We start from the raw sequence: 24,888 nt of genomic DNA on the forward strand, positions 1-24,888 counted from the left end.
TGACGTACATACGTGCGCGTGCGAAAGAGAACGGAGAGAGAACGAGAGAGGAGAGGAGAGGAGAGGAGAGGAGAGCAGAGAGAGAGAGAGAGAGAGAGAGAGAGAGAGAGAGAGAGAGAGAGAGAGAGAGAGAGAGAAAGAAGAGGGGTTATTTTACTCGTGGTACATGCAACGCGAGAAACAAGATAGACATCCGTAACCGCGCACATGCGACGTGACGAAGACACTAAACTCGCCCACCTCGCCTCTCTATCGTCGCCCCCGTCCGAGAAACTGCGTCATTCGCGTCGGTGTGTAAAGCTCGTAATTTCGTAGCTCGGGGTCCCGCCGCGAGATGTGCGCGCGAGAAGAGAGCACTCTCGCGGTCTCGTCGTCGATGAGCTCGCGAGAATTTGATCGCGCTCGATCCGGTAAATGCCGAGGTCCAGACGCGGTGTCGGGAATATTGCCAAAAGTCAGCTTCGGATATTATATTTAGTTGGCTATTCGGGAGAATAATGTCAGATTGCAGAGTCAGGAATAAGTCGCAATAAGGAATAAGCGCGACGCTGCGGCGAGCGGAGCGGTGTGCCTCTGCTCGTTATAATTACTCGCGCTTACGGCGGTGAGAAATCAATGAGGATGAATGAAAATCGCGTGCGCGAGAAAAGGGAAGAGGAAGAGGAAGAGGATGAGAAAGATAGATAGATAAAGAGAGAGAGAGAGAGAGAGAGAGAGAGAGAGAGAGAGAGAGAGAGAGAGGGAGAGAGAGAGGGAGAGAGAGAGACGCGTTATAAAAATATAAAGATGGAAAATGGAATCTCCCGAAGAGATGGCACAAAAGTACGATAACGGGGGATTAATAATACAAGTTCCAAGCGGCGGCGATGCAAAGTCAATTTGCCGAGTCACGGCATCCGGCGGAGGAGGAAAGTGCGAGACGAGAGAAAATTAGCGAGTGATCCTTCGACCGCGCGAGCTTTATTACTTCTAATGAACAATACTTCTAATGAACACGGACTCTCGACGCAGGGAGAAGCTCTTTGAGGAATTTAATCGGCGAGTGACTTCGGATTACGGAAGTGATGCAAAAATAAATGCCAGTCTGCAGTGAAGCTTTTTCAATAAATCGTTTACAACCAAGCGCGGCGAGCGAGGGCGAGAGCGAGAGAGCGAGAGAGAGAGAGAGAGAGAGAGAGAGAGAGAGAGAGAGAGAGAAAGGGCGAAAGAGCTTACGCGCGATATTAAGCTCTTCACAAACAAGAGCCACATCGCCGGCTTTCGTGAGGGAAAATACACCGCATCGAATCGCTCTCATCCACCCACGCGTCACGGCTGCGTGGGGTATCCCGGACGCCCACCTATCCTTCCCCATCACCCTCCGTCTTTTCGTCACGAAAGTGCGTCATTCGAGTCGTCGTAAACGCGGCAATCTCGAATATTGGAATCAGGTAACTGGACAGGATACGCGATTGTTTTTTAACACGGACGCGCGCGCCCGCGCGTCGCGTCGGCCGCGCGTGCCGTTTCAGCCGCGTATGTATGCTCGTGCGTAAAACGCACGTCAAACGAAAGTGGCACAGTTGCGGAATTAAAAAGAAGGCAAAAAAGAAAAAAAAAAGAGAGAGAGAGAGAGAGAAAAAGACATATCCAAAATGTCGCGATTTTACGCGATTTCGTTCGTGCGGAGTTTCGTGTCATCTGACGATGAAAAAGGAACAAGATGAGAATATCGCGGGACGATACGATATTCGAATGCTTCGAATTCCTCGCAAATGTTCACATTTGTCGGATTCCATTTTACGGGACGATTTCACGGATGCAGCTTCCAATCGGGAATTCATCCGCGGCAATCGCAAGCTCGCGACCTACAATCGCGCGATTTGTGAAATATTCAGGCGCGATCTCGCGTCCGCGCTCTTTTGATTCGACACTTTTTAGAGGTGTTGCCGCGCAAAACCCGTCATTACTATTCATTCACGCGGCGGGGCTCTATTACATCGGAATATACGCGGGAACACTCACATACGATCTTCATATCCGATGAATTAATTATTGCGTCTCCGCTTCACCCCCGCCAGCGCTCCATTTCATCGGACTTCGAATACACCGAGGTTTCGTTAAATCATGGCGCGGGTCGTTACTTCGATAATTAGCATTATATGTATATCTGTTCACGGTTTGATGTGCGCACGCGATAAATGTGCGTAGGACGGTGCCAGCGGCAGCGAGCCGCGAGCGATCGGGAAGGAAAATCGGGGGACTATCGGGGGTAGAGATCGGGTTGAATTCAGGATACAGACAGTTCGGCCGACTCAAGAGAAGCCCGCGGTGGCTCTGTATCGGCAAGTGACTGCAGCGCGAAAATATATTCCTTTGAAACGCAAAATGTCGCTTAAATTTAAATACAGTTACGAGCGCGAGCGAGCGCGCGCGGGCGCGCGCACTGATTTGCATCGACGACGATGTAAACGCTTTTCTATGCGGCCGAACTCGCCCCGGAAATACATTCTTCGAATTTAGCATCGATATTATCATTCTTCGCCGGTCGCTCGTTATTAACCTCGAATCTTCCGCCCCGAAACGCTGTTAATTTTCGTGTACGTGTTCAACGCCGCGCTGTTTTCCATCGATCACCGAAATCTCCAGCGTGACGCTCCAACAAACGCAATTCCCGACGTATATACGCGCTCCTCTGCCGCGTTTAATTAGTTCTCCCTGTCGGTCGTAAAATCATAATAAAATTCATATCGCATTCAATTCGAGCTCCGCCGCGCGGCGATTCCGCGCACTCTTACGCGAGCGAGCGCGGCAGAACAAAAAAGAGAAGTATTTTCGAAGACAAAATCGGCCTCGAAATTTGAAAGTAGCGAGACGCGAGTCTGAAGAATCTCGTTTCGCTTCGGTCGCTATGTAAACGACAGGATCGACGGGCGTCGTGCACGAAAGCCGCGATCGGAGTCGCGCACTTTCACGCAGCCCGACCAGTTGAGCACCACTGCGCGGCCGGCTGTTGCGTCGCACGTTGGCGCAGTCGTACGCGTAGCCGTGGTACACAAGTTCTCTCTTTCTCTCTCTCTCTCTCTCTCTCTCTCTCTCTCTCTCTCTTTCTCTCTCTGTCGAGCAGGTACCATGTCGGTATACGGGATTATGCCAAATCTCGCGTCCCTCGTGAAAGAAACGACGAAGAAAGAATGTCTCGCGATAAGGGGAGAACCTTCTTCCGTCGAGTTAATCCGAAATTTCGCCTCGATTTCCTGCCTTTTTCTAATGCTAAACCGGCCGCCTTCTGCTACAATAGAAGAGTACAAATGCCGTTGGCGAACGATTGCAAACGAGGACGACGATCAGGCGATTGATGAATAATTTGTTCCCGTCGGACGCACGCGAGAATTCGACCCGAAAGCCGAGGGGACTTTCCGACCGACTCGATGTTACGTCGTCTAACGTAATTATTATTTTGCCGCTGAACAATACGTGTCGGTGCGACGAGGGGAAGCAAAACGGGGGGATGAGGTATAAGATACTCGAAGTCTTCATGAATTCACGAGCGACCATGATTATCCGACTGATGAATAAATTGTTCTCACTTGACGCAACAGAGTTGACTAGAAAATCCCACCGAGATTTTTAACTCACCCGTCATGTGAATATTGCAAAATTGCAGGCCGATGTTATCGTTCTCGCGGACAACAAATTTCCAGAGGGTTTCTCGCGACGTCGCACATTTCTTATTACCGCGACATGTTTAAATGACTCCGGCGTGCGACGAGCGCTCGAAAGAGAGAGAGAGAGCGTTCCGAGCGCATAAAGCCGCAAGAAAACGCGCGTCCGATCGGCCGCGAATCAGCGGCGATCGCCGAAGTAGTATCATTTCGCGCATAACTCTCGTATTTACATCGATGATTAATGGCGGGATTATGTGTAAACAGGCGCGGCGTGTGCCGTACGTATCTGCACGCGTGTGTGTATGCGTGTGCGTGCGTTCCAACATTGCGCGATACTCCACGGACGTCGATGCGTTATACGGTAATCACATTGAATCGCAATCAATTTAGCGCGTGAGATACGTACGTACAATCAACGGACTCGCGGGCGCGACCGCGAGCGTGTACGATTTTCGGAGCACGCCCCGTAAGATAGGCGCACTTAATCGGCGTAATGGGCATGATTAATTAGCGGAAACCGAAAGGTCTCGCGCGCGGAGAGGAGAGAAGAGAAGAGAAAGGCGCTACCTCCAATATCGAGTCGCCGCCAAGTATTACCCCGGCAGGTATATAATCGTCCTCGTGTATCGGCTGCGCGTGTAATTGTCGCGTGCACACCTCGGGACTGATTCTACGTTGTAGATTCAGCAGAAACCGAGATCCCCTGAAAGCTGTCGCGCACGTCGTCCTCGTCAACTATCGCTCGCGGATTCTTTAGACACTCTTCTTTAAGACACTCGCAACGTTCCGCACATTTTTCAAAATTCGTCGTACGAACGCGGAGTGCTGATCGTCCTCATCCACGTCCCGCTCTTCGGCCTAGATTAAACGACTAACGGCCGGTTGCTCCAACTTCTTGGTAAGTTAGCGGACAGTTAAATCCATATGTTCGTCTTTGTTTTTCCTTCAATTTAGACAAAGCTAGACACATACGATTTAGATATCAGTTGACTTACCAGGGAGTTGAAACAACCCACCCTAACACGCACACACGTCGTCGCTTATCCACCGCAGCCAGGGACTTCTCAAATCGCCCGGCCACGATCCCCTTCTCAATCTTTTTTACTCTACTCTCGAAAGTCTCAAAGGAAACGTGAGGAGCATCCGCGTCTCCCCTCTCTCGGCGCAGGTGGAAAAATTAATTCCTTACACTTCCCACGGAGTGATACACACATCCCACCCCTCGTTGGGCGCAACAGTATCGCCCTTATGGCCGATAAAACAGCGGAGAAGCCGAAAACTGATAGCACGAACGCGTTCGACGTCCCGCTGGGGGGGCGGAGAGAGCGCCGATCGAGAATTTCCTCAATAATGTAGCGGCGCCGAGCAGAGCGAGGGAGAAGTCTCTCTTCGCACATGCCTCTCGCTGCGACCTCCGCCGCCGGGAAGAGATTCGCACGTCGCGAACATTGCTACTTACGTAACCGCGCCGACCTCTCCGATTCGCGCTACCTGTTTCCTCGAAACCGCGCAGTTCGCGCTTCTCGTGACGGCGAGACGACGCTGCGGAATCGACCGAGTCCAACGCGAGCTTGAGGACGCGAACGAGCGGTGACGCAGAAAGTGTGTGTACGTCGCGCGATCGGAGGATCTCGATGATTTCTCTGTTTGTTCCTCTCTCTCTCTCTCTCTCTCTCCCCCTCTCTCTCTCTCTCTCTCTCTCTTTCTCCTTCTTCGGGAGCGAGCGCGACGGTACGCGACGTGATACGATCGCGTCCTCGTGGCGTCGCGCGAAAAACGCGCCGCGTGTCGTGCTCGTGACGTCTCCGCGAGCTTACTACGCATTACACGGGAACGAGAAAAGTGTCTTCGCCTCGCGATCGATAGTACCGGCTGACCGCTCCGAGCCACGTGCTAAACGCAGCAGCCGGTCGGTCGGTCGAGCGGCGTTTTCCGATGTCCTCGCCGAGAGAAACCGCGTCGCACCGTCATCGCCGGCCGCGTAAAGCACGCCGACGTCGCGGCACACACACAGCGACAACACAGCTCGCGAAATACCGCGTATTTCGTCACGCTTGATCCCTTTTAACCTTTCCTCCGCATGTCTTCTCTCTCACTCGCTCTTTCCGCGCCGCGCGGTTATTATATTTCGCGCGCGCGCGCGCAGCCACCCGCCGCCCCGCTTGGCGTGCGCGACGCGCGCTCGACTCGCCGTCCCGTTTAATTAGCGAAGCAGAAAATAAGGGCATGCGGATCACTCGATAATCGAGCTGCTGATAAAGAGCCGGCCCGGCCGCGCTGCTGCACGCGCTGGACGGACGCGGTCTGCGATCGCGGAGGATTGATTTTCGCTACGACTCCACACGGTCGGCGTGAAATCGTCACACCGACCGGACCTGGAACACCCATTCTAGAATTCTGCTGCACGCTTTCGCCTAAAGAGAGAGCTCGCAAGAAAGTTTTATACTTTTTGTCATGCATAATATTTTTTTACGATTGTTCACGACGCGACTCGCTCTTTCTCTCTCTCTCTCTCTCTCTCTCTCTCTCTCTGCAGTCGAGCACAGAAAATTGAATCTTGAGATTCCGATTGGAATATTCTCCAGTTCGATTTCCCAAAACCTGAGCGGACTCTGAATTAGAAACGTAATGTTTCAAATACGCGACTCTTCAAGTTGAAAACCGAAACTTTCTTTCTCATATTTTTGCTTCCGGTTTCGGTCGATTTCGTAGAATTTTCCACCTTTAATTTTTATCCGCCTGCTCGTTTTCTCGAATTCGCGCGGTCCGACCCTCTTTCGTATGTACGAGCCTTCGACTTTACCCGACGAAAAACTGAGCTCCACCTGCCCCTAACGATGATTGGATTGGGCACCACCTCCTTACCATTGATCCCTCTCACCTCCGACGGTAGGATAACTCGCTTTGTTTACGATCGATGCGACTCGACGTGTGCAGGTCGGGCGCGAGAGCGCGATTCTCGGAGCGAAAGACACGAGAGCGCTCGGGCTCGTTCTCGTAATAATTTCGAGACTCGCGAATCATGAAACGCGACTATCAATCATCGGTAATATCGGCGAATCGTTAGTCAGAAGCGCCGTTATCGCGACTGCAAGCCGTACGATCCGCGCGCGCGACCCGATCGAATTTTCGCTCGGTTCATACGCTCGCGCGCGCATACACACATGCGCACACGTACGTACGCTAAGGAGGTCGCGCAACGGAAAACGCGTGCGATTGCAACGTGCGGCCGCGCGCGTAATTATGCAGATTATTCGTAGCCACGTGAAGGATCGCGAAGCCGCCGCCGGCGCGCCAGCGTAAACTTCCCTTCGTTTCCACACGTGGAAGGAAACTTCGGCACGGTCGTAAATGATAGCGAGAGAGCGAGAGAGCGAGAGCGAGAGAGAGAGAGAGAGAGAGAGAGAGAGAGAGACGCCGATACAAGCATAACACGGAGAACGTTCGCCGCAAACGACAACGCGACGACGTGCGAAACGGATCGTAGAAATAGATGTCGCGCACGGATTCGTCTCGCCGACGACGTCGTTCTTTTCGGACACTCGCGAATATCTCAACGCAACGAACGCGCTTTTATAGGAGGAAAGGGAGGAAGACGAGCTCGCCCGTCGGTTCTCACGACGAGATAGTTATCTGATTTGTATTCATGTCCGGGAGTCCCTTATGGGAGATCCTCAAGACCGAAACCCGCAGTATCAATCCTCCGCGTGCGAGCGTGATTCTCCTCCTCGGCTCGTCTTCTCGGCGAGAATCGAGCAGCCCTTTAAGCAGGTGAACGCGAACGCGAACTCGAATGCGAATGCAAATACGGCAGCTTGGAGAGCATATATGGAGAAATGCGGGCGAATCGAGCGAATAATTCGTTACTGATCCATCTGCGAAGTTCGCAACCTGTTGTTTCTAGAGAAAACTCAGATTAAAGTTTGTTTACGCGAAGCCGCGCGCCGCTTCGTGCAATATCATTCCCGAACTACGCGCGCTATATAAATTCTGCGACCTTCTCTCTCTCTCTCCCTCTCTCTCCCTCTCTCTCTCTCTCAGCACCTTTTTCGATTTTTCAACGCGCCACCGACACCGCCGACATTATTTTGCGAATTATAAAACTATGTAACAGCATAAAAGAGAGAGAAAGAACAAAAAAGAAAGAGGGGAGAAATGAGAGCATGGGCGAAACAAAGAACTATCTCTCCACTCGCGCTCCTCGTTGATTTATCTCGGGATACTCGCTTGCGCAGGATGCGAGAGGTCGGAAATAGTACGCGCACTGGATCGCGCAGATAACGAAAGAAGCTCGCGCGCGTTTAAGGGCTGAGAAGGGTGGCATATACGTCCCCTTAATAAGATTCGTCGCGACGGCGCACGATACGACGAAAGTAACGTTCGCGCTTCCGCGCAACACGCGCGCGCGTACATCCGGATCCCCGCGGGAAGTCTTCCGTGTCGTATCGTGTCGTGTCGTGTCGCGCTGCTAATGTCGTTCCTCGCAGAACGGAATTAGCGTGCCTCGAATGTACGACCGAATAAAGCGAGCGTACGACGACGACGACGACGTGCGGCGTTCTATTTTCGCGCTCGGCGCCCCAGTTGCGTCGGTATTACATGAAATTTAAGTGGAAGTCATATTTAAATGCGATCGATCGCTATCGCGCCGATAAAGTCGCGTCGCCGAAGTTACGGGTCATCTTATTTCGTTTCGCTCTTCCCGTCTCTCTTCCTCCTTGGCTGCCTCTCGTCATTTGGATCACTGACCGAAGGAGGAGGAAAAATCCCTACGCGGATTTCAAGCAATGCTTGTCAGGATGTCGAGTAGATCCCTACATTAACGATGGTATAATGATCCGCTATTATATTCGTAGCTAGTCGAGTGATTTTCAACGGCGGGTCTTTCTTTCTTTCAGCGGAGGATTTCGCCTCGGCGAGTCCCTTCGACCGAAAGAGATTTTCCAAGTTTCTCGTCAAAAGACGAACGAGCTAACTGCTAGCGTCGAAATTCGCGAGCTTAATTCGCTAATTAGCAATTTTTAATTACACGATAGCCGAGGCGATACCTCTCGCTAATGCCTCGACCTTGTAGATGAAAGTTCCACCGGTGATTTACTCGTCGTCTTAATATTTCAAACACGGTCTGGATTAACGGGAAGAAACTTTTGCTCCGCGCGAGCCACCGACCGTTTCGCTCGCAGGAACGAGGGAAAAATTCGACCGTCGCTCCGCTCGCTCGCACTCGCGCCCGCGTCATATTCCAGTCGCGAACGTAGTCGTGGTGAAAATTGAAAAAAAAAAAAATAGAAAGAAAAGGGTGGGACAAACGAAGGAAAACCGATATCGATGCATGCCGGTGTTTATTGCACCGGCGCTGTTTGGAGTCGCTCGTGTATAGACCGTCAAATAAACTCGATAAAGTTCAAACCGTCGTCCGGTCATTGCTGCCGCTGGTCGGGCCGAGTCGTCGTACATAGAAATCTAGGCCGCATTATGGATCCACATGCGGATGGCTTACGCGAGGAACTTTGGTCGGGCGCGGCGTCATGATCGCAAATTCGATAATCGGCCGATAAATAACGCAGTCTTGCGAACCGCGAGCCGCGAAGCCGATCGCCGTGCGAGCGGTCGTGTCCGAATCGTAAATTCGCGAAGTAGCACGCTCTTTGGAAGTTTTTAAAGTAAAATTCTTAAGTATCGCATCGTATTTCCCCTCTGTTCAATTTAAAGGCAAAATTACGATTATTTCGAGTTATCGTGAATCGCTGCTTTTAATGCTTAATTCTCAACTTTCATCAGGAATGTTTTAACTCACTTTGCCGAAGGCAGAATATACGAGGGAAGCGAATATTAAATACATCGTACGAGTAAATGGTGCTATTCATGGGCGAATTAAATGCATGGCATCGTGTGATGTAAATTTGCTTGTCTCGCATGGTCGATGTGCAACTGAATAAATTACATAATTACTACATTTGCCAAATGAAATGAAAAATTGAGATCAGATGCAGTATATAATACATGGTGGAATATAATATATATCGCCCAATTGAGTATTAAATAACCTTTAATAATAATGAATAAATAAATAATAATAATTTAAACAAAACACTCTTTCGAGCTTTTTTAACACGGAGAAAGTCGCAGGGAAAAACCGTTTTCAGCAATAGACCAGGCTGACAGAGCGCATAATATTATGTCTCGAGATTTTTCATTGGTCCCGCAAGTTGGACGGAATTTGCAGTTGAATATAAAACCAAAATTTCGACTCGGGAGGGGACGAGCCGGCTGGTGAAGGAATTCCTTTGTAAAAAATGCTAACCGAAATCCCCCGGATTCGAGGAAATATTTTCGATCTTGCAAACGTGGGTAAACTAGTCGGACCCGATTCGCTCCGCTTGTGCCGTGAATTAACGAGCGCTAAGACGAGATACCGGACGTCAGCCCGAGGCTTTTGAGCTCTGTTTTGTACCTGCCAGTCGCGCTGTACTCGCTCGCGCGTTAATTACACGCGACGTGTCCTGCGCGCTATGTTGCTCGAGCGACGGTAACGCATCATTTAAACGACAGCGATCGGCGAAACTTTACACGACCGACGCGGCCACGGCCGTCAATTATTTACAATTACAATCGACTCTCGAGCGCGCGAGTGCGCGGTAATTCCTGCTCGACCGCGCGCGCCACACACGCCGGCGAATTACGCGCCGCGCGACTATCGCGTGCGCGAGCGTGCGTCCTCCGATGTCAACTTATTGCTACGAAATTACGTTAATCCGGCCGGTCTACTCGGAACTGACACGTCTTCGGCAACTCGGCTCGGGATGTCTACGGTACGTAAGCCGAGCGAATAGATCGATAGACTCCGCCGGCGAAGCGAGACGACACCTAATGGAATCATTTACGTGTAGCATTCGCCGGGAGAGGCGCGACATTGTCGCTGCAACAGCATCGCTCTGCGCGCACAATATACGAGACATCTTGCGAAAATTAAATGTCATCGCCGTTCCGGCGCGACAGGTGACTCTCGCGAATGATCGTGAGAAATCGATCGCTTCGCGCACTGGAAAAAGCCGCGCCGCGAGCGCAAGTGAGAACTTTTCTCGGACACGGACGGCGGGAAAGTTTGGAAAAATGATAACGACGATGTTTATCGGATCGGTCGAAAAGAGTTGGGTTCGATATTTTCAATAAGAAGCATAATAGACGACGCAGGTATAACGACGATGCTGACGATGTCCCGTTATTGACGAGCAATTTTCATTTGAGTGCTCGCCGCTGAACGCGAGAAGAGCAAATTCGACTCGAGAATCGAGCCGAGCGTTTCGGCTGAATTTTAATATAGAGTTCTGGTAGTTATTAATTTAGATACTGAGGAACGTCACTTTTTTGAGAGAATTTTTCTTTCCTCCTCCTGTCGAGAAAAAGCAGGACGCATAAAGTATCCAGTGTTTTCCGTGGATATGTTTGGAGAATCCGTAAATAAACTTCAGTTTTTAATTGATAAAGAAAGAAGTTTTCGAATCTCCTGACATAATGCAGTCGCAGTCATTATTCATGCCTGTCACGGTGTTAGGCAAAAATAAAATGTCCAATGTTTCTCGCAAATATACCTTGAAGAATTCGCGACGAGAGTCTCCGCACCGTGTACGCGATCGGCGTTATGCTTATCGGCTTGTGTACTCACCCGTTAAAATCATATCGCGCTCTCGCTTCAACAGGCAATCCAAAAATATATGGAACATGTGTGCTTATGTACATATATAGATATATATGTATATCAATGTACATGTATATTCAACGTGTATACACTTAATATCGACACGAAATGTTAATCACAGTCGCAGCACCTCCCTGTTCCTCCCGAAGCGTCGATCGTGCGTGTCATCCAGTCGGCGATCCTCGATCGAGCATTTGCAACTTCTGCTCGACACTTCGCGTGCGTTAATGCGCGCTTCTTGCGATCGTCCGGGCTCGTCGACGAAGAACGTCGGATACGAGAGAGAGAGAGAGAGAGAAATGCGAGAGACAGAGGAGAGATCGTAGCGCGGGAAAACGACGCCACTTAATTGCGCGTAATGGGGAAAAATAAATCAGCGGGAGTGACGAGGAAGGGAGGGAGGAGAAAAGAGAAAGAGAGAGAGAGAGAGAGAAAGGGAGAACGAAGCGGGGCAGAAGAGAGTGACGGACTCGATCTTCTCGTGAGCGCGAGACAAATTTCCCATAAATTACGGGAATAACGGAAAACTACCGCTTGTCCCCGCGAGATATATAACGCCTATAAATTACGGTTATCGCCGCGCGAAATGGATTCGACCCCTCCGCGCGTGCGCGCGCGATCGCACTATTATTTACGTTAGAGTTAACTATATTTTAATTATACACCTCCTCTCGATGCGCTCTCGCACGGGCGCTCTCGCGAGAGAGAGAGAGAGAGAGAGAGAGAGAGAGAGAGAGAGAGAGAGAGAGAGAGAGAGAGAGACGTCCGCGCCGACGTTCGCGCGCGTGCCGATGCCAAATGCAACGGGCGCCGCTCGGATAAATCAAAATGCGGGCCGATATTGAGTACGACGAGCGCACCAATGAAAAATCCACTCTTGGCTGATGTGCAGTCGCGAACGCTCGGCCAAGAATCAGTCGCCGGTGTTGGGTTCGAGTAATCGTTCCAACTGTAATCCAATACCGAGCCGATACTGGCTGCCAGCGTCGGGTCGATATCGAAAATACGGCAGCTAGTAATGGCCCGACACGAGGCCGATTGTAAAATCCTATATGGGTTAATCGTACAATTACGTGCGCCACGCGTTGTCTGCTTCTCTGTCTCTCTTTCTCTCTCTCTCTCTCTCTCTCTCTCTTTCTTTCTCCAGCTGTCCCGCTCGTAAACGCATACAGGTATTTCCCTCGCCCTCCCCGCTCCTTTCTCTCGTTACGCGAATCGCGCGAACACGAATACGCAGGAAATCTCGGCAGTGACGAATTTCCTCGCCGATTGCTCGCGATAGCCAGCCAGCTCTCGCGCGCGACACGTGCTCGGCACGTGCAATTTCCGCGATGAGATCAGATCTGGGATTTTGTCCGTATTCACCAGACGCGGCGCAGACGAAGTTTGTCGCGCGCGCGCGCGAGACAAGGACGGAAAATCGCTATTGAAAATCGTTCTCGTCAGTTACAACCGCGCCGCGATATCGGACACTTGTCTCTCCGTTTCTCTCCCGCCGTCCAGTCGTTGAGTCTTTCATCCGATGAAAATCGCGCGCGCACGAACGAGCCCGAGCGGCGGCAGCGAACCGGGCTCGCGTTTGGTTAGTCGATGTGAAATCCGAGACATCTCCTTCCCGCCATAATTCGCGGGGTATCATTTTTGGCGCTTGACCGGCGCGATTCACTCGCAGGGTCCTCGATCTCGCTCGAACGGAGGCAAAACCGCAAACCCGATCGCGCGCCCCGACCGTTTAGGCAATTCCGCGGCGCACGTGCGCCTCCTCCTCCTCCTCCTCCTCGCGTAACAAGTTCGAGCAGTTCACGTCATTTCCCCGCCACGTGGTGCGCGACGACGAGGTCCTCGCGAGCTCCTCCACATCTTCCGATTCGTTCGGTCGGCTCAGAGAGCAGCTTCGCGCGCGTCGCTTCGCGACTGCAGCTACGTGGAAATCCCCCCGCCCTCCTCGCCGACTTCAAATCCACCGGTACGTATAAATTAATTCCACTGCGCGGGCGAAGAGCGTGCCGAGAGCGAAAGCACGACGCATTAACGAAGTTCGTTCGGGATTGCGGCGCGGGTGTATCTCGCCCGCGTACATCGCGGTTGTATACGCGGGTTTCACTTAAATATCAGTTACGTTAATTCTCGCTCGGCGTATTGGCGAGATCCAATTTCGAAGAGCTCTCTCCCTTGCCGCGCCAACCGGGGCTCACCAACACTCCTCTCCTGCCCGTCCTCTCAAGATGATACGGCGCGATGTGCGTTTTAATTGATAGGTGTGGTGCACCTTTTTAATTAATAGCCGCCATGCATGACATCACCGAGCGAACGAGCGAGTGAGCGAGTGAGCAAGTAAGCGCTGGCTGGCTGGTCGTGTCGGCGCTGGCAATGGGAAGCATTTATCCGTTAGGGCGAGCAGTCGCGAGTAGCAGTCGGCGTGTAGTAAATTTCGCCGTTAATTGATCGATTCGTTTGTACATTAATGGATGCCGACGCACACGCGCGCGCTCGCGCGCGCGCGCGCGAGCGTTCTGCTACCGAATCGAATTTATCGAATCGCATCGGCGATGCTCCTCTCCCGACACGCTCGTCGGATATTCCGAATTGACCGTTTGTTTATGGACCGCCTCGAGATCGCCGACATATTTATGGCCGATCGATAATGAAAGTATTTTATAACGGCATTATCGTCACGAGATGAAATAACGACGCTATCGTTGTCACGGTTATATCGACGTGCATACGTACAGATTGCAAATAGATGGAAATAAATTCCCATCGGGATTCAGCAAGAGCGGCACTTTGGCGAATCGAACACGCCGACATACGCGCGCTCTAATGTCGCTGAAAAGCCGCTTGCCATCGCGAATATCCATTTGACACGTCGAATGCCGCGGTGACCAGCCGCGGCTATGATGCCCGTCGAGTCATGTGTCGATAGTATAATTAATTGCATTCTCGCAATTGCTCGTACGTAGGTGTAAGAAGAAAACATGAAAAGAGAAACATGATGAAACGAAATGCGACAAGGGATAAATATGCATCTCGATTTGCGCTGATTTTTCTTCGTCTCAATTATTATCTTTAATTGTCGATTATCAGTCGGGTCGGCTCGCGCGGTCGATAGAAATCAGCGCGGCGGCCAGTGTGAGTGCCACGATATTAGAGAAGCTAAATCGCACGTCGACGAATTTTTAGGAGGCGCACGTGCCGAACGAAAACTCGACTTCCAGCGACGCTAGATATCCGCCGTTTCGTATTATCTGGTCCTTATTGGTTCTTATCGCGCTCACGAGCGGCGGAAATGAGAAAGCGAGTAAATCGCGACGAGAGGTTTTCCACGTGCCTTTCAACGTGTCTCAGACTGTCGACGAGGATGCCGACGAACGGGATCTCTGTTTGCTGAACTACGTGAAAGAGAAGGAGAGAGCAGAGTGTAGTAGAGAGGAAGAGAGGGGGAGGGAAAGAGAGAAAGAGTAGTGAGCCCGCGCGCACGTTTGGCTCCGCTCGGCCGCGTAAATGTTTATTCGAACATTATTCGTCTCTTATACGCGCTCGCTGAAATATTTGCGATAAGAGAGACAGAGAGAGAGAGAGAGAGAGAGAGAGAGAGAGAGAGAGAGAGAGAGAGGGAGAGTGACGTGTGCTCGGCACGGCGCCGCGATAAAAAGCGCTTTCACACGCGCGCATTTTCGCGACATCGTCGCTCCATAAATTCGCGACGGCGCCTGCACGTTACCGTGTCGAACAATGATTACAGCCGCTCGCGCGAGAACGGCAATTACGGCGGTGCGACAATAATGCAAGTAACGTAATGCCCCGGCGAAAAGATCGCGAGCGCCTCCCCGTTATCGACACGCGCCCAACTGGTCGGTGAAAAAAGAACTGACATCGCGTTATCGTGGCCGCGCGTGATAACCGTGATTTTATTTTCGTATTTTTCTGCTGCAACGCGCGCATTCCACCGCCGTTGTAAGACGAAAAACGGCGCATTGAAACAGTCGCGTCGATGCGATTACGCACCGGCTAACGTCCCGTTGAACGTGCACGACGAAATAACGTTCGCGTTCAGCTGGGCGAGACGCGGCCGCGCCGTCGTTTGTGTGTCGTTTTGGAGGAAACAAAAGGAAAAAAGATAGAAAAAAGGGAGAGAGACAGAGAGAGAGAGAGAGAGAGAGAGGGGAGGGAACGAGGAGGAAAAGAAAAATTAACAGACCACGCCGCGTTTACTCGCGACGATGTCCGCTTGAAGGATCGACGCGCCGCGCGCTCCGATCTGAAATATTACCGCGGGTAATCCAGCGAACCAGTAAACAAACGTTCTCGCGGACGCGAACGGAGGCGCGGTAATAAAAGCGGGACGATAAACCCGTTCACGTAAATAAAAGTTATGATTGAAAAAGCTTTCGGGAGCGACGCGCGGCCGCTCGAGGAAACCGGAGCGCGATTCGCGTCCTATTCGATCGTAAACGCAGCGTTTAAAGTCGGCCGTTGCTCGGTTTCCACATCGACTCCGACGAATCGTCGCGAGCGAACGAACTAGGAGATCCGCGCGTGGCTCCATTACCCCTCGAAATCCGGCGAGTATAAGTGACGAGCGGCCGGAGGACGACATTTTATCATCGGCTCCCACGAAGCCGCGGCTAAATTTCGAAAAAAAGCTCGATGGTCTCCATCTCTCTCTCTCTCTCTCTCTCTCTCTCTCTCTCTCTCTCTTTCTCTCTCTCCCTGCTCTCCCCTTCTTTTTTCTCGCGGATTAACCGGTCGTCCTCAACCTACTTTCCAAATATGAGCGAAGAGCTCACTTCCAAAAGCACGTTTATTCGCGGAGATCTCTCTCGAAATGAATCCGTCCACCTTGCGATTCCATCTCCCAAAGATAACGTCCGACCGACTTATTCCCGCGGCTTCTTTACGCCCGACTGTGCCGATCTCGTCGTCTACTTCGTTTTTCACGATGACATTTCCACTCGCCGTAACGCGGCGACGCGACGCGACGCGACGCGACGGTCGGTACTACGCGTTTTCCCCCGTTCGGCGCGTTTTCACCGCGCGATCGCCAGCCCGGACGTTTCACTCTCGGCGCGCGAGCGAATATTATAATAAACGCAGTCGAGCGCGACGCACGAGCGCACCTTCGTAAACGTAAACTCCTGCTCATTAGACAGCTCATTTATCCTACACCAACGACCTGACATCAATTTTCCCCGCGTTACTGCGTTCTAATGCGATGTCAATGCCGGGCTTAAAGCGCCGAGCGATATCTCGTCCGGCTCCGTTCTGCGACTGACCTCTAATCGATATCGCCCGGCGCGGCCGTTCTCCGGCGATCGGCAACTCGCGAGCGAGAAACGCGAATGAAAAACGCCGAGGAGCTCGCGCGGTCGCGACTTCGATCGAGGAGATCACGGGGAGTTGCGGATTTATAACGGACACGGACGGACTCCAGCCGGCGTTACGTCACCGAAACGAAAACCGCCACAATGGGTATATCGGGATTCGCGAGTCGACTGTTCGGAGCGTTGAACTCCGCGGACGACGCGCCGCGGACCCACGCGAAGCCACCGGCGGCTAACGACGTTATCCGAATTGATCGCATTACGAGCGAACGAAAAGCTGCCTGCTGTGGTCGCGCTCGTCGCAGCGTGCAAACGGCTTTCCCGTCGTCGAGTCGACGATCTCGCGGGCGAGCCGAGTAACGTAACGTAACGTAACGTAATGCAGCACGACGTAATGTCACGCGACGACGCACGTCGCGCTCGGCAGGCGATCGCGTCTTCTGTGTGCCCCCCCCCCCCGCCGGGGATAATATTGGAAAAATTCGAAACACTCGCAACAAGTCCCAAGAACAAGACGAAACTGGAACGCGCGCGGGGCTGAATCCGAGAACCTCGTTGTAACCGGAATCAAGCATTGAGGATGTCCCGCTTTTACCATGTCATTCCATCCCCCGTGTGAAAGTTCGAAGCGACGGATTTTCCGACCGACTTCAACTCGATCTCGCCGTCGCCGTCGCGGTAAAATCCGCGCGATTGCGCGCCTCCGCGGAGAAATTGGGCACATGGTCAACGAGAAACGTTAAACCCGCGCTCTAAAAGTCTACGGCGACGCGAGATAACAAGGCGAGCGTTAATTCGCAGTAACGGCCGCGACGTATTGAAATGCCTGAGCTCATGCGCGCGTGCGGGAGAGAGAGAGAGAGAGAGAGAAAAGTCATTCTCTCTGCCGACAGACCGCGATTTCCGTCCCCGAGCTTGCGTCTCGTCAAAAGTCGACGCGTTTTCTCACGTCGTCTCGACTCCGCTCGCCCCCCGTCGTCCCGCTGAATTTTCCTCGACGAGGCGCGTCGCTAGCGGGACGCCCTGCGGCGTCTTATTTGCACCGGCGGTGGCGGCACGCGAAATTGCCGCCAACCGAGAGAGGAGCCACGGAGGCGCTTCTCACGGGAGACAAGCCGCTTCGCGGAAGATCCAACGCACGGACCTTGTTACCTCTTCCGCGTGTTCGGCCGCGCAGCAGCCGCACGGCCGTGGAAATTACCGGCTTCCGCTCGGCCTCGCGCTGGAAGCTGGCGGTCGGCCAGCAGAACGAGCGATGGAAGCAGGGAGAAAGAAAGAGAGAGGAGCCCTGGTCCCATTCGCGGCCGTGTGTCGCGGGTCTATTTTCAAATTCGACTGAAGCGGACCGAAGCATTCATCCATCGCGTGCCCGTCGTGCGGCCGAACGTGATAACGCCGGTCGGAGCGGAATGTTGGGAGACACGTGTGTGTGTGTGTGTGTGTGTGTGTGTGTGTACGCGCGGAAAGTCGGCGCCTCGCGGAGCTGTCGGTATTTTGTTCGCGGTATGAACCATTTCGCAGACTCCGTCCCTCCTCCCTTATTTCGCACTTTCGGTAGCTTTTTCCTTTATTTTCACTTAACAAAGGCGATCACCGGGAAAATCGTCTTCCGATAAACCGCTCGTCGAGCGACTCGTGCGGTATCCTGATTTCTTTCTTCATTATCAAGTTCTCACGTTGCTTTCCGCGGAAGACAATGCCTTCGCGTAGAGCCGCGCTGCTAAATCCCACATCGCGAGGCGACATATTTCGCGTATCGAGCCACAGCGACTGGTCGATCGATTATTATCATCGACATCGCGGACGCTCCGAAAGGTCTGTGGATCACCCCGTGAACGGTCGAGGCCATCGTAACAGGACGGCGGCACGAATTGATATCGAGCCGCGTGCTTCGAGACGAAAACGGCCGTCAATATCCACCCGGTCGACGCCGAAACGCGCTCGTCGCTTCGTCAACGAGCGATGATCGAGTGAATCGAAAGGTGACAGCGTGACTGCCGTCGTCGTACACGTCGATCACGAGGCACGCGTAATGTCGAGCGCGCGTCGCGCACGTGTCGCACCCCCTCCCTCCCCTCGCTCCCTCTCACTCTTTCTCTCGCGCGCGCGTCGAAATCGCCGCGCGCGCGACAAAGGCCGAAACGCGCCGAAGCAGGCCTCGTGCCACGGACCGACCGCCGCCTCTCCACGAGAGAGAGAGAGAGAGAGAGAGAGAGAGAGAGAGTTCTCGTCTCCGTTGCTCCAGATTGCGCTTCTAATATCCATTACGTGTAACTTCCTCTCTCGCGGACCTCCACCGTCCCGTCCCCAAAAATACACCTCGACCTCGACCTCGCGTCCGCCGGCGTCGATTCACCCACGAGACCGCGGAGCTCTCGCGAGCCCCGAACAAATTTGCGCACGTGCGCGATCTTTCGGTATCCTCGGATGCACCCAGTAGCCGAAATCACAGCACCGTGTGATCGATACCCCTGGGCCGAATTCCCGAAACAAATATTCCTCTCGACTATTCGTACAGCACAGAGCGACAGCTCATGAGAAAGTGGAGCCGCCAGCTTATTCCAACGCGACGCGGCAAATCGCATGAGAAAGGTCAAAAATGCGCGTGAGAGACGGAAAGTGAGGAAAATTTGTCGCGTGAAAAGCGCAGCGCGAGATCACCGACGACACTCCCCCGCTTTCGGAGTCCTCCTTCTCTCTCTCTCTCTCTCTCTCTCTCTCTCTCTCTCTCTCTCTCTCTCTCTCTCTCTCTCTCTCTCTCTCCCTCTCTCTCTCTCTCTCTCTCTCTCAACCTACTCGTCGTCGCGTCGCGACTCCATTTCTTCGCGGCTAACCCCCGGGAGAAGTACGCGCGCGAGAGACGACCCCGAAGAAGACGAGCACGGGCGTTCGCGTGGGAGCGCGCACCACAGCACACGTCGACGTCGCGCGCGTCAGCACCGACCGACGTGACGCGTCGTCGTCGTCGCCGACGAGGACGAGGGAGGGCGAGGCGCGCGGGCCACGAACGACGGCGCTTCGGCCTGGCGACGTGCGCGGCGGCGGCCGAATAACGACTGGAGGCCGGCCGAAGGAAAGAGAAACACACACCACACGTTCGTCTTCTTCGGCTACCAGTCGAGCACTGTCAGGTGTGCGTCCTCTCGACGCGTACACAGCCCGCTCTGACGCGCACCACCACTACTACCACCACCACCACCGCGGCGGCGGCGGCGGAGCGGCTGCTGCTACTACTACTATTACTACTATTACTACCACTAGCGCGGCTGCTGCTGGCTGCTGCTGTTGCTGTTGCTGTTGCCTCTCCCTCTAGCGCATGCAACGTTAGAGTCGGACGCGACAACAACGACGATGGCAGCGGTGGTGGCGTGGCGGCGGCAACGGCGGCAACGGCGGCGGCGGCAGCGGTGACGACACAACGACGGCGCACGGTTTGTACGCGAGAAGGGGAGCGTTAGACGCGCGCGTTTAGCGTTACCCTGTGGCAGGGTTTTGTGTCACGAAGGTCGAGGGGGTTGAAAGAAACGGGGAGGAAACGGCCGCCACGTGTGTCGAGGAATACGACGCACTTCGGGACTCTTGTTCGGCCCTGGCGCTGCCGAAGCAGCGCTGAAGGGACTTTGCGGCACGGGTATGTCGCGAAGGAGACTCGGCTAATTTTCGGGACAGTGCTTTATCCTCGTAGGATTTTTCATGGTGGTTTCTGTATTTTTCACGCGAGATGACAGCACATGCCGTCGCCCTGCTTTTTTCCGAGTGGAGAAATTTTTCTCCTTTCTTCTCATCGTACGAATCGATCGGCCGATTTTGTGCGCGTGTGTATGTGTGTTTGTGTGTACGTGTATTGCGTGTCTGTTCTGCTGCGTATCGGCATGCGTAATTGGCACACGACGTTACGCCAATAAGAGACTCCGACGAGTCCGCGTTCGCGCGGACTGACCTTGCTCGCGAAAAACCGGCGCGGCATAATTCTGCGGCGGATGCGCGCCGTCGTTCGCGTTAACGGCGACGTGTTGTGGATTCGCGTGCCCGCGGATCTGCCCTTGTCGAGAGAGAGAGAGAGAGAGAGAGAGAGAGAGAGAGAGGGGGGGAGGGGAGGAGAGAGCTATTCCGGCGAAGAGTGCGGGAGGAGGAACGATTTCTTTTTCTCTTTCTTTCATTTTACCGAACGCCTCACTTTGCTTCGGCTAACGTCCGCTCGCGCAAATCAACCCGCCGATAGATTTGACCCTTATCCGGCAGGGCTATTTTTGTAACGCGGTCGGACGGCCAGTCGGCAGGGTGTATCTCGCATCCTGCGCCTTTCCGAGCATTTCGACGCCACGATTTCACTTCCCTGAGCACTCTCTTTCTGTCTCTGTCTCTCTCTCTCTCTCTCTCTCTCTCTCTCTCCCCCCTCTCTCTCTCTCTCCCTCTCTCTCTCTCTCTCCATCTTCGTCGGGAATGAGAATCACGCGGGCAGGCCTCAGAACCGCGATCTGACGCGCAGATATATTCGACGAAGATTTCGCGCGAATGCCTCGTGTCAGTTTCCTGTCTATTCAACATTAATCCATGTCGACGCTAATAATTGTTCCCAATTCTAACATTTTCGTCGCTCGGCTAGAGAATAATATTGTTGCATTTCCGAAGCGTGCAGAGCACACCAAAATCTCCCCTTTCCACCATCGAGTGAGTGATAAAAGAGTGCTAAGCCAGCGTTTCTCGTGATTTCGCGGAGAAGTCTCTCTCATGACGCGCGAGACTCTGCGCGATAGCTTGTGTTCGGCATGTGTGCGAATCCGTTGTTCGGATTAATCCCTGCAAAAGTGCCGGGAAAAGAAGGTGCATTTTCTCAAATCCTAAAAGTGCCGTTTCAAGGGAGAGAGTCCCAGAGAGCAGCGTTAAGCGTCCCTCGTGTTCTCGAGGCGACACGAAGAGAACAAAAAAAAAACGAAAAAAAAAGAACACGATCTCAGGGACGTTGCACATCGCGCTGCCTCAAACGTCGGAAAATTCGACACCCACGTCCCCCGGACGGCTCTCGAGCCCGTCGCCTTATCCGTTGCGGAAGAGAGTGCTGGTGTCTTGCTCCCTTCTTTCCTTCCCTTGACCGCCGCCGAGCACGCTTTCCAGAAGCGACGCGCGCGCCGCACACGTGTATTCGCACGCTGTCATACGGGGAACTATGCGCGGCACCTCGGTTACAATATGTGCACGTCGCCTCGCGATGAATCGAGCGGGCTAAAGGCTGAGAGAGAGGGAGGGAGAGAGAGAGAGAGAGAGAGGGATTGGCACGGTGAGAAAGCGCCGATGGAACAAAGAGGAAAGCCGAGCGCTCTCGCGGCGCGGCGCGGCGCGGCGTTAGGAGAGGAAATCGCCGGTGCGCGCTGTAATAACACCAGACTACGCAGTGGCGTACGTAGCGCATGTCGCCGGACAATTTCCGCAACGCCTTGATCTCGGGGTGAGGAGGGCAAAGGGAGAGGAGAAAGAAAGCCAGGTCGAGAAAGAAAGCAGAAGGAGCGGGGCGAGGCGGCGCGGGATGGAAAAGGAGGAGACGGCGAGCGTACGCCGCGTCGGCTAATTGAACGCAAAATTCGCGCTTTCCGCGGCCGTAAACCGGCCGCATCGCGCCGGCGCTTATTCGACGGGCACGTTAATTGCGGCTCGTTTGCATTGTTTTGCAAACATACGCTGTCTCGCGGTGGCGCATTAATATATACGGCGAACGGTGTAAATTTACGTAAACACCGCCGCGGCGGCGGCGGCGGCGGCGGCGCCGGGCGGGAACGACGGCGGCCTTTAAAGCGCGATTTCAGTCGGTAGACCGAGAGAGTAACCCCCTAACGCCGAGTAAGAGAACGCGCGATGCACACAGGGCAGCGTGCGCGCGCGACGGTTCCTCGAGCGGTGCTTGTCGTGCGATATTCAACGTGCTCGCTTCGCACGGTTAATAAATAAATGCAGGCGGATAGGACACGTGTTGCGTTCGACTCACCGTGCTGATGAGGGGCCGAGAACGCCGAGTGCCTGCGAGGTGACATGTTGGGATGATTGCCCTGGCTACCCGGCGGCTGCATAGAAGACAACGCACCCAGTGGTGTGTAAGACTTGCAAGGCTGTTCCGGCTTTGGCTGACGGAAAGAAAAACAGAAAAAAAACACGCGATCGTGAGGGGACACATCGTACTTATAAGGTCTTCGTGTCTAAGAGCTCCCCGTGCAATTGTCGGTTGAGTTATGACTTGTATGCGAGCGCGAGTGTACAGCATAAAATGAATATTCGTACGGCGAGAAAAAAAGAGACAGAGAGAGAGACAGAGAGAGAGACAGAGAGAGAGACAGAGAGAGAGAGAGAGAGAGAGAGAGAGAGAGAGAGAGAGAGAGAGAGAGAGAGAAGCAAACGCGCATGTTGTCTGGAATCGTCGGAAAGGGAAGCGTAAAACTCACCTGGTCGTGGAGCTCGGTGGCCACCGCGGTAGCTGCAGTCTGAGTGTGGCTGGTGGAACTGATCCTGTACTGCATACCGGCGATACTGCAGAAGCCCTCGTGATGGGTGGATCGGGTCTGATTGACGTAAACACCTTGAAAAGAATTGATGATCGTCAGGTGGGCGAGGGAGAGAGGATAGAGAGGAGATGAGATTCGCGAATGTTCACACCTAAGCCACCACGTGTGATTAATTACCTGTGATAGTGACGTCCGTGTCCTGGTTAACGATGACAACTTTCTTGGATGGCTTAATAACCTCTTCCGGATCGGAGCCTTGCCGGGGCTTCTTCTTATCTACGTCGGAGTCGTTTTGTCTACGTCTCTTAATTATCTCTACTTCCGACTCGCTGGAGGAATCACTGCTGCTACCACAACGATTTTTCTCATCGGAGTAGGAAGCAGCCAAAATGGCAGTGGCATTAAGACTGGCCATCCTCTTGCAAACGACCATGTCCTTCAGGTCCATCACCTCCTCGTTTCGCCGCCGCCTCTTGGTCATCTTCTTCTTACTCGGCTCGGCGCTCTTCTCCTTCTCGCAGTCCTCGTCGGAGGAGGACGAGGATGACGAACTCTCCAGCATGTCCCAGTGTTTGCCGCGGAGACCTGGCACGTTCCTCAGTTTCCTCTTCAGCACGTTCTCCTCAGTTTTACATTCGACCTTCTTCTCCTTCTCTTTGCGCGTCGTCGTCGACGCCGGCGGCGGCGGCAGCGGCGGCGGCTGCTGCTGCTGTTGCTGTTGCTGTTGCTGCTGCTGCTGCTGCTGCTGCTCCTCTTTCTCCTCTTTCATCTTCTTCGGCCTCTCCTTGTCCTTCTCCTTCTCGGGCTTCGGTTTGCAATAACCGCCGAGATAAACCCCCCCGGACTCGTTTTCGTAGAGGCAGTGAACTTTAGCCAAGGCATTCAATGACGCGACCCTGTGTCGTTTTGGTCCACTCCAGAAGCCAAAAAGTCGCATTCGCCGCGCGCGCTCGTCCGACGGCGAGTTGGTCCTCTCTTTGTTCTTCGCGTCCTTCCGCTTCTTGCTCTTCTTGTACTCGTCGTCGGAATCACCCTCGGAGTCGGATTGAGACGTAACGCCGCTGGCGCTCTCGCCGCCGTTCATCGCCTCAACCTTTAGGTCTAATTCGATCGTGTTCTCGGTGACGATCTGCTCCAGCTTGGAATTCACGACGGACCTCGCGTTCTCCTCGTACTCGCGCTTCGACTGTTTGCCAAATTCCTCGGAAGATGCGTCCTCCGACGCGGCCGATGTTTGATTATTGCTCTCCGTTTGTAGTGACTTGATCGCCTTCCCGCTCTTCTTCGCCGGCTTGCCGCTCATTCTGCTACTTTTGGCGGCTTTCTTATTATCCTGCACTTTGCTAGTCGCGCAAGGCGGACTCTCCTCCTTACCCTTGTCCGGATCCTTGTCCTCCTCGATCTCGCTCTTAATGTTGCTCATTTCCGGGCCTTGGCAAGCCTCGTCCTTGCCAGCGGCCTTCTTGTGTTCGGCCGCGACTTCCTCGGACTCCTTCAACTCGATCTTCCTCTTGGCCATGATTTTTTCTGTGATGCTCTTCAGCTTGTCTTCCTTCTTCAGAGCGGCGCTAATTTTCGATTGTTTCGCCGGTAGCTTGGCCTTCATATGCTTGGTCAGCTTTGACTTTTTCTCCTGCGGAACTTTACTCTTGGCGACGTTGCTGGCGCTCTTCTTCTTCGTTTTCTTCGTCGTGTCCACGTTCTCGGTCACCTCCTCGTCCTTCACCGGC

General features: G+C 53.4%; 1 protein-coding gene across 1 annotated transcript in view; it reads right to left on the reverse strand.

Moving 5' to 3' along the window:
* The window catches only part of LOC105186590 (Histone gene-specific Epigenetic Repressor in late S phase), a 121,521-nt gene that overhangs the window by 93,666 nt on the left and 2,967 nt on the right, over positions 1–24,888 (reverse strand). The window contains exons 2-4 of the mRNA XM_019842969.2: positions 23,336–24,888; positions 23,099–23,232; positions 22,648–22,783 (exon numbers count right to left, since the gene is read on the reverse strand). The exon at positions 23,336–24,888 is cut by the window's right edge and continues 993 nt beyond it. Coding sequence (XP_019698528.2) covers positions 22,648–22,783; positions 23,099–23,232; positions 23,336–24,888 — 1,823 coding nt within the window. The remainder of the gene's footprint in view (positions 1–22,647; positions 22,784–23,098; positions 23,233–23,335) is intronic.

The sequence above is a fragment of the Harpegnathos saltator genome, unplaced genomic scaffold (genome assembly GCF_003227715.2).
Source record: "Harpegnathos saltator strain DR-91 unplaced genomic scaffold, Hsal_v8.6 scaffold101, whole genome shotgun sequence".
In the NCBI taxonomy this organism is placed as follows: domain Eukaryota; kingdom Metazoa; phylum Arthropoda; class Insecta; order Hymenoptera; family Formicidae; genus Harpegnathos; species Harpegnathos saltator.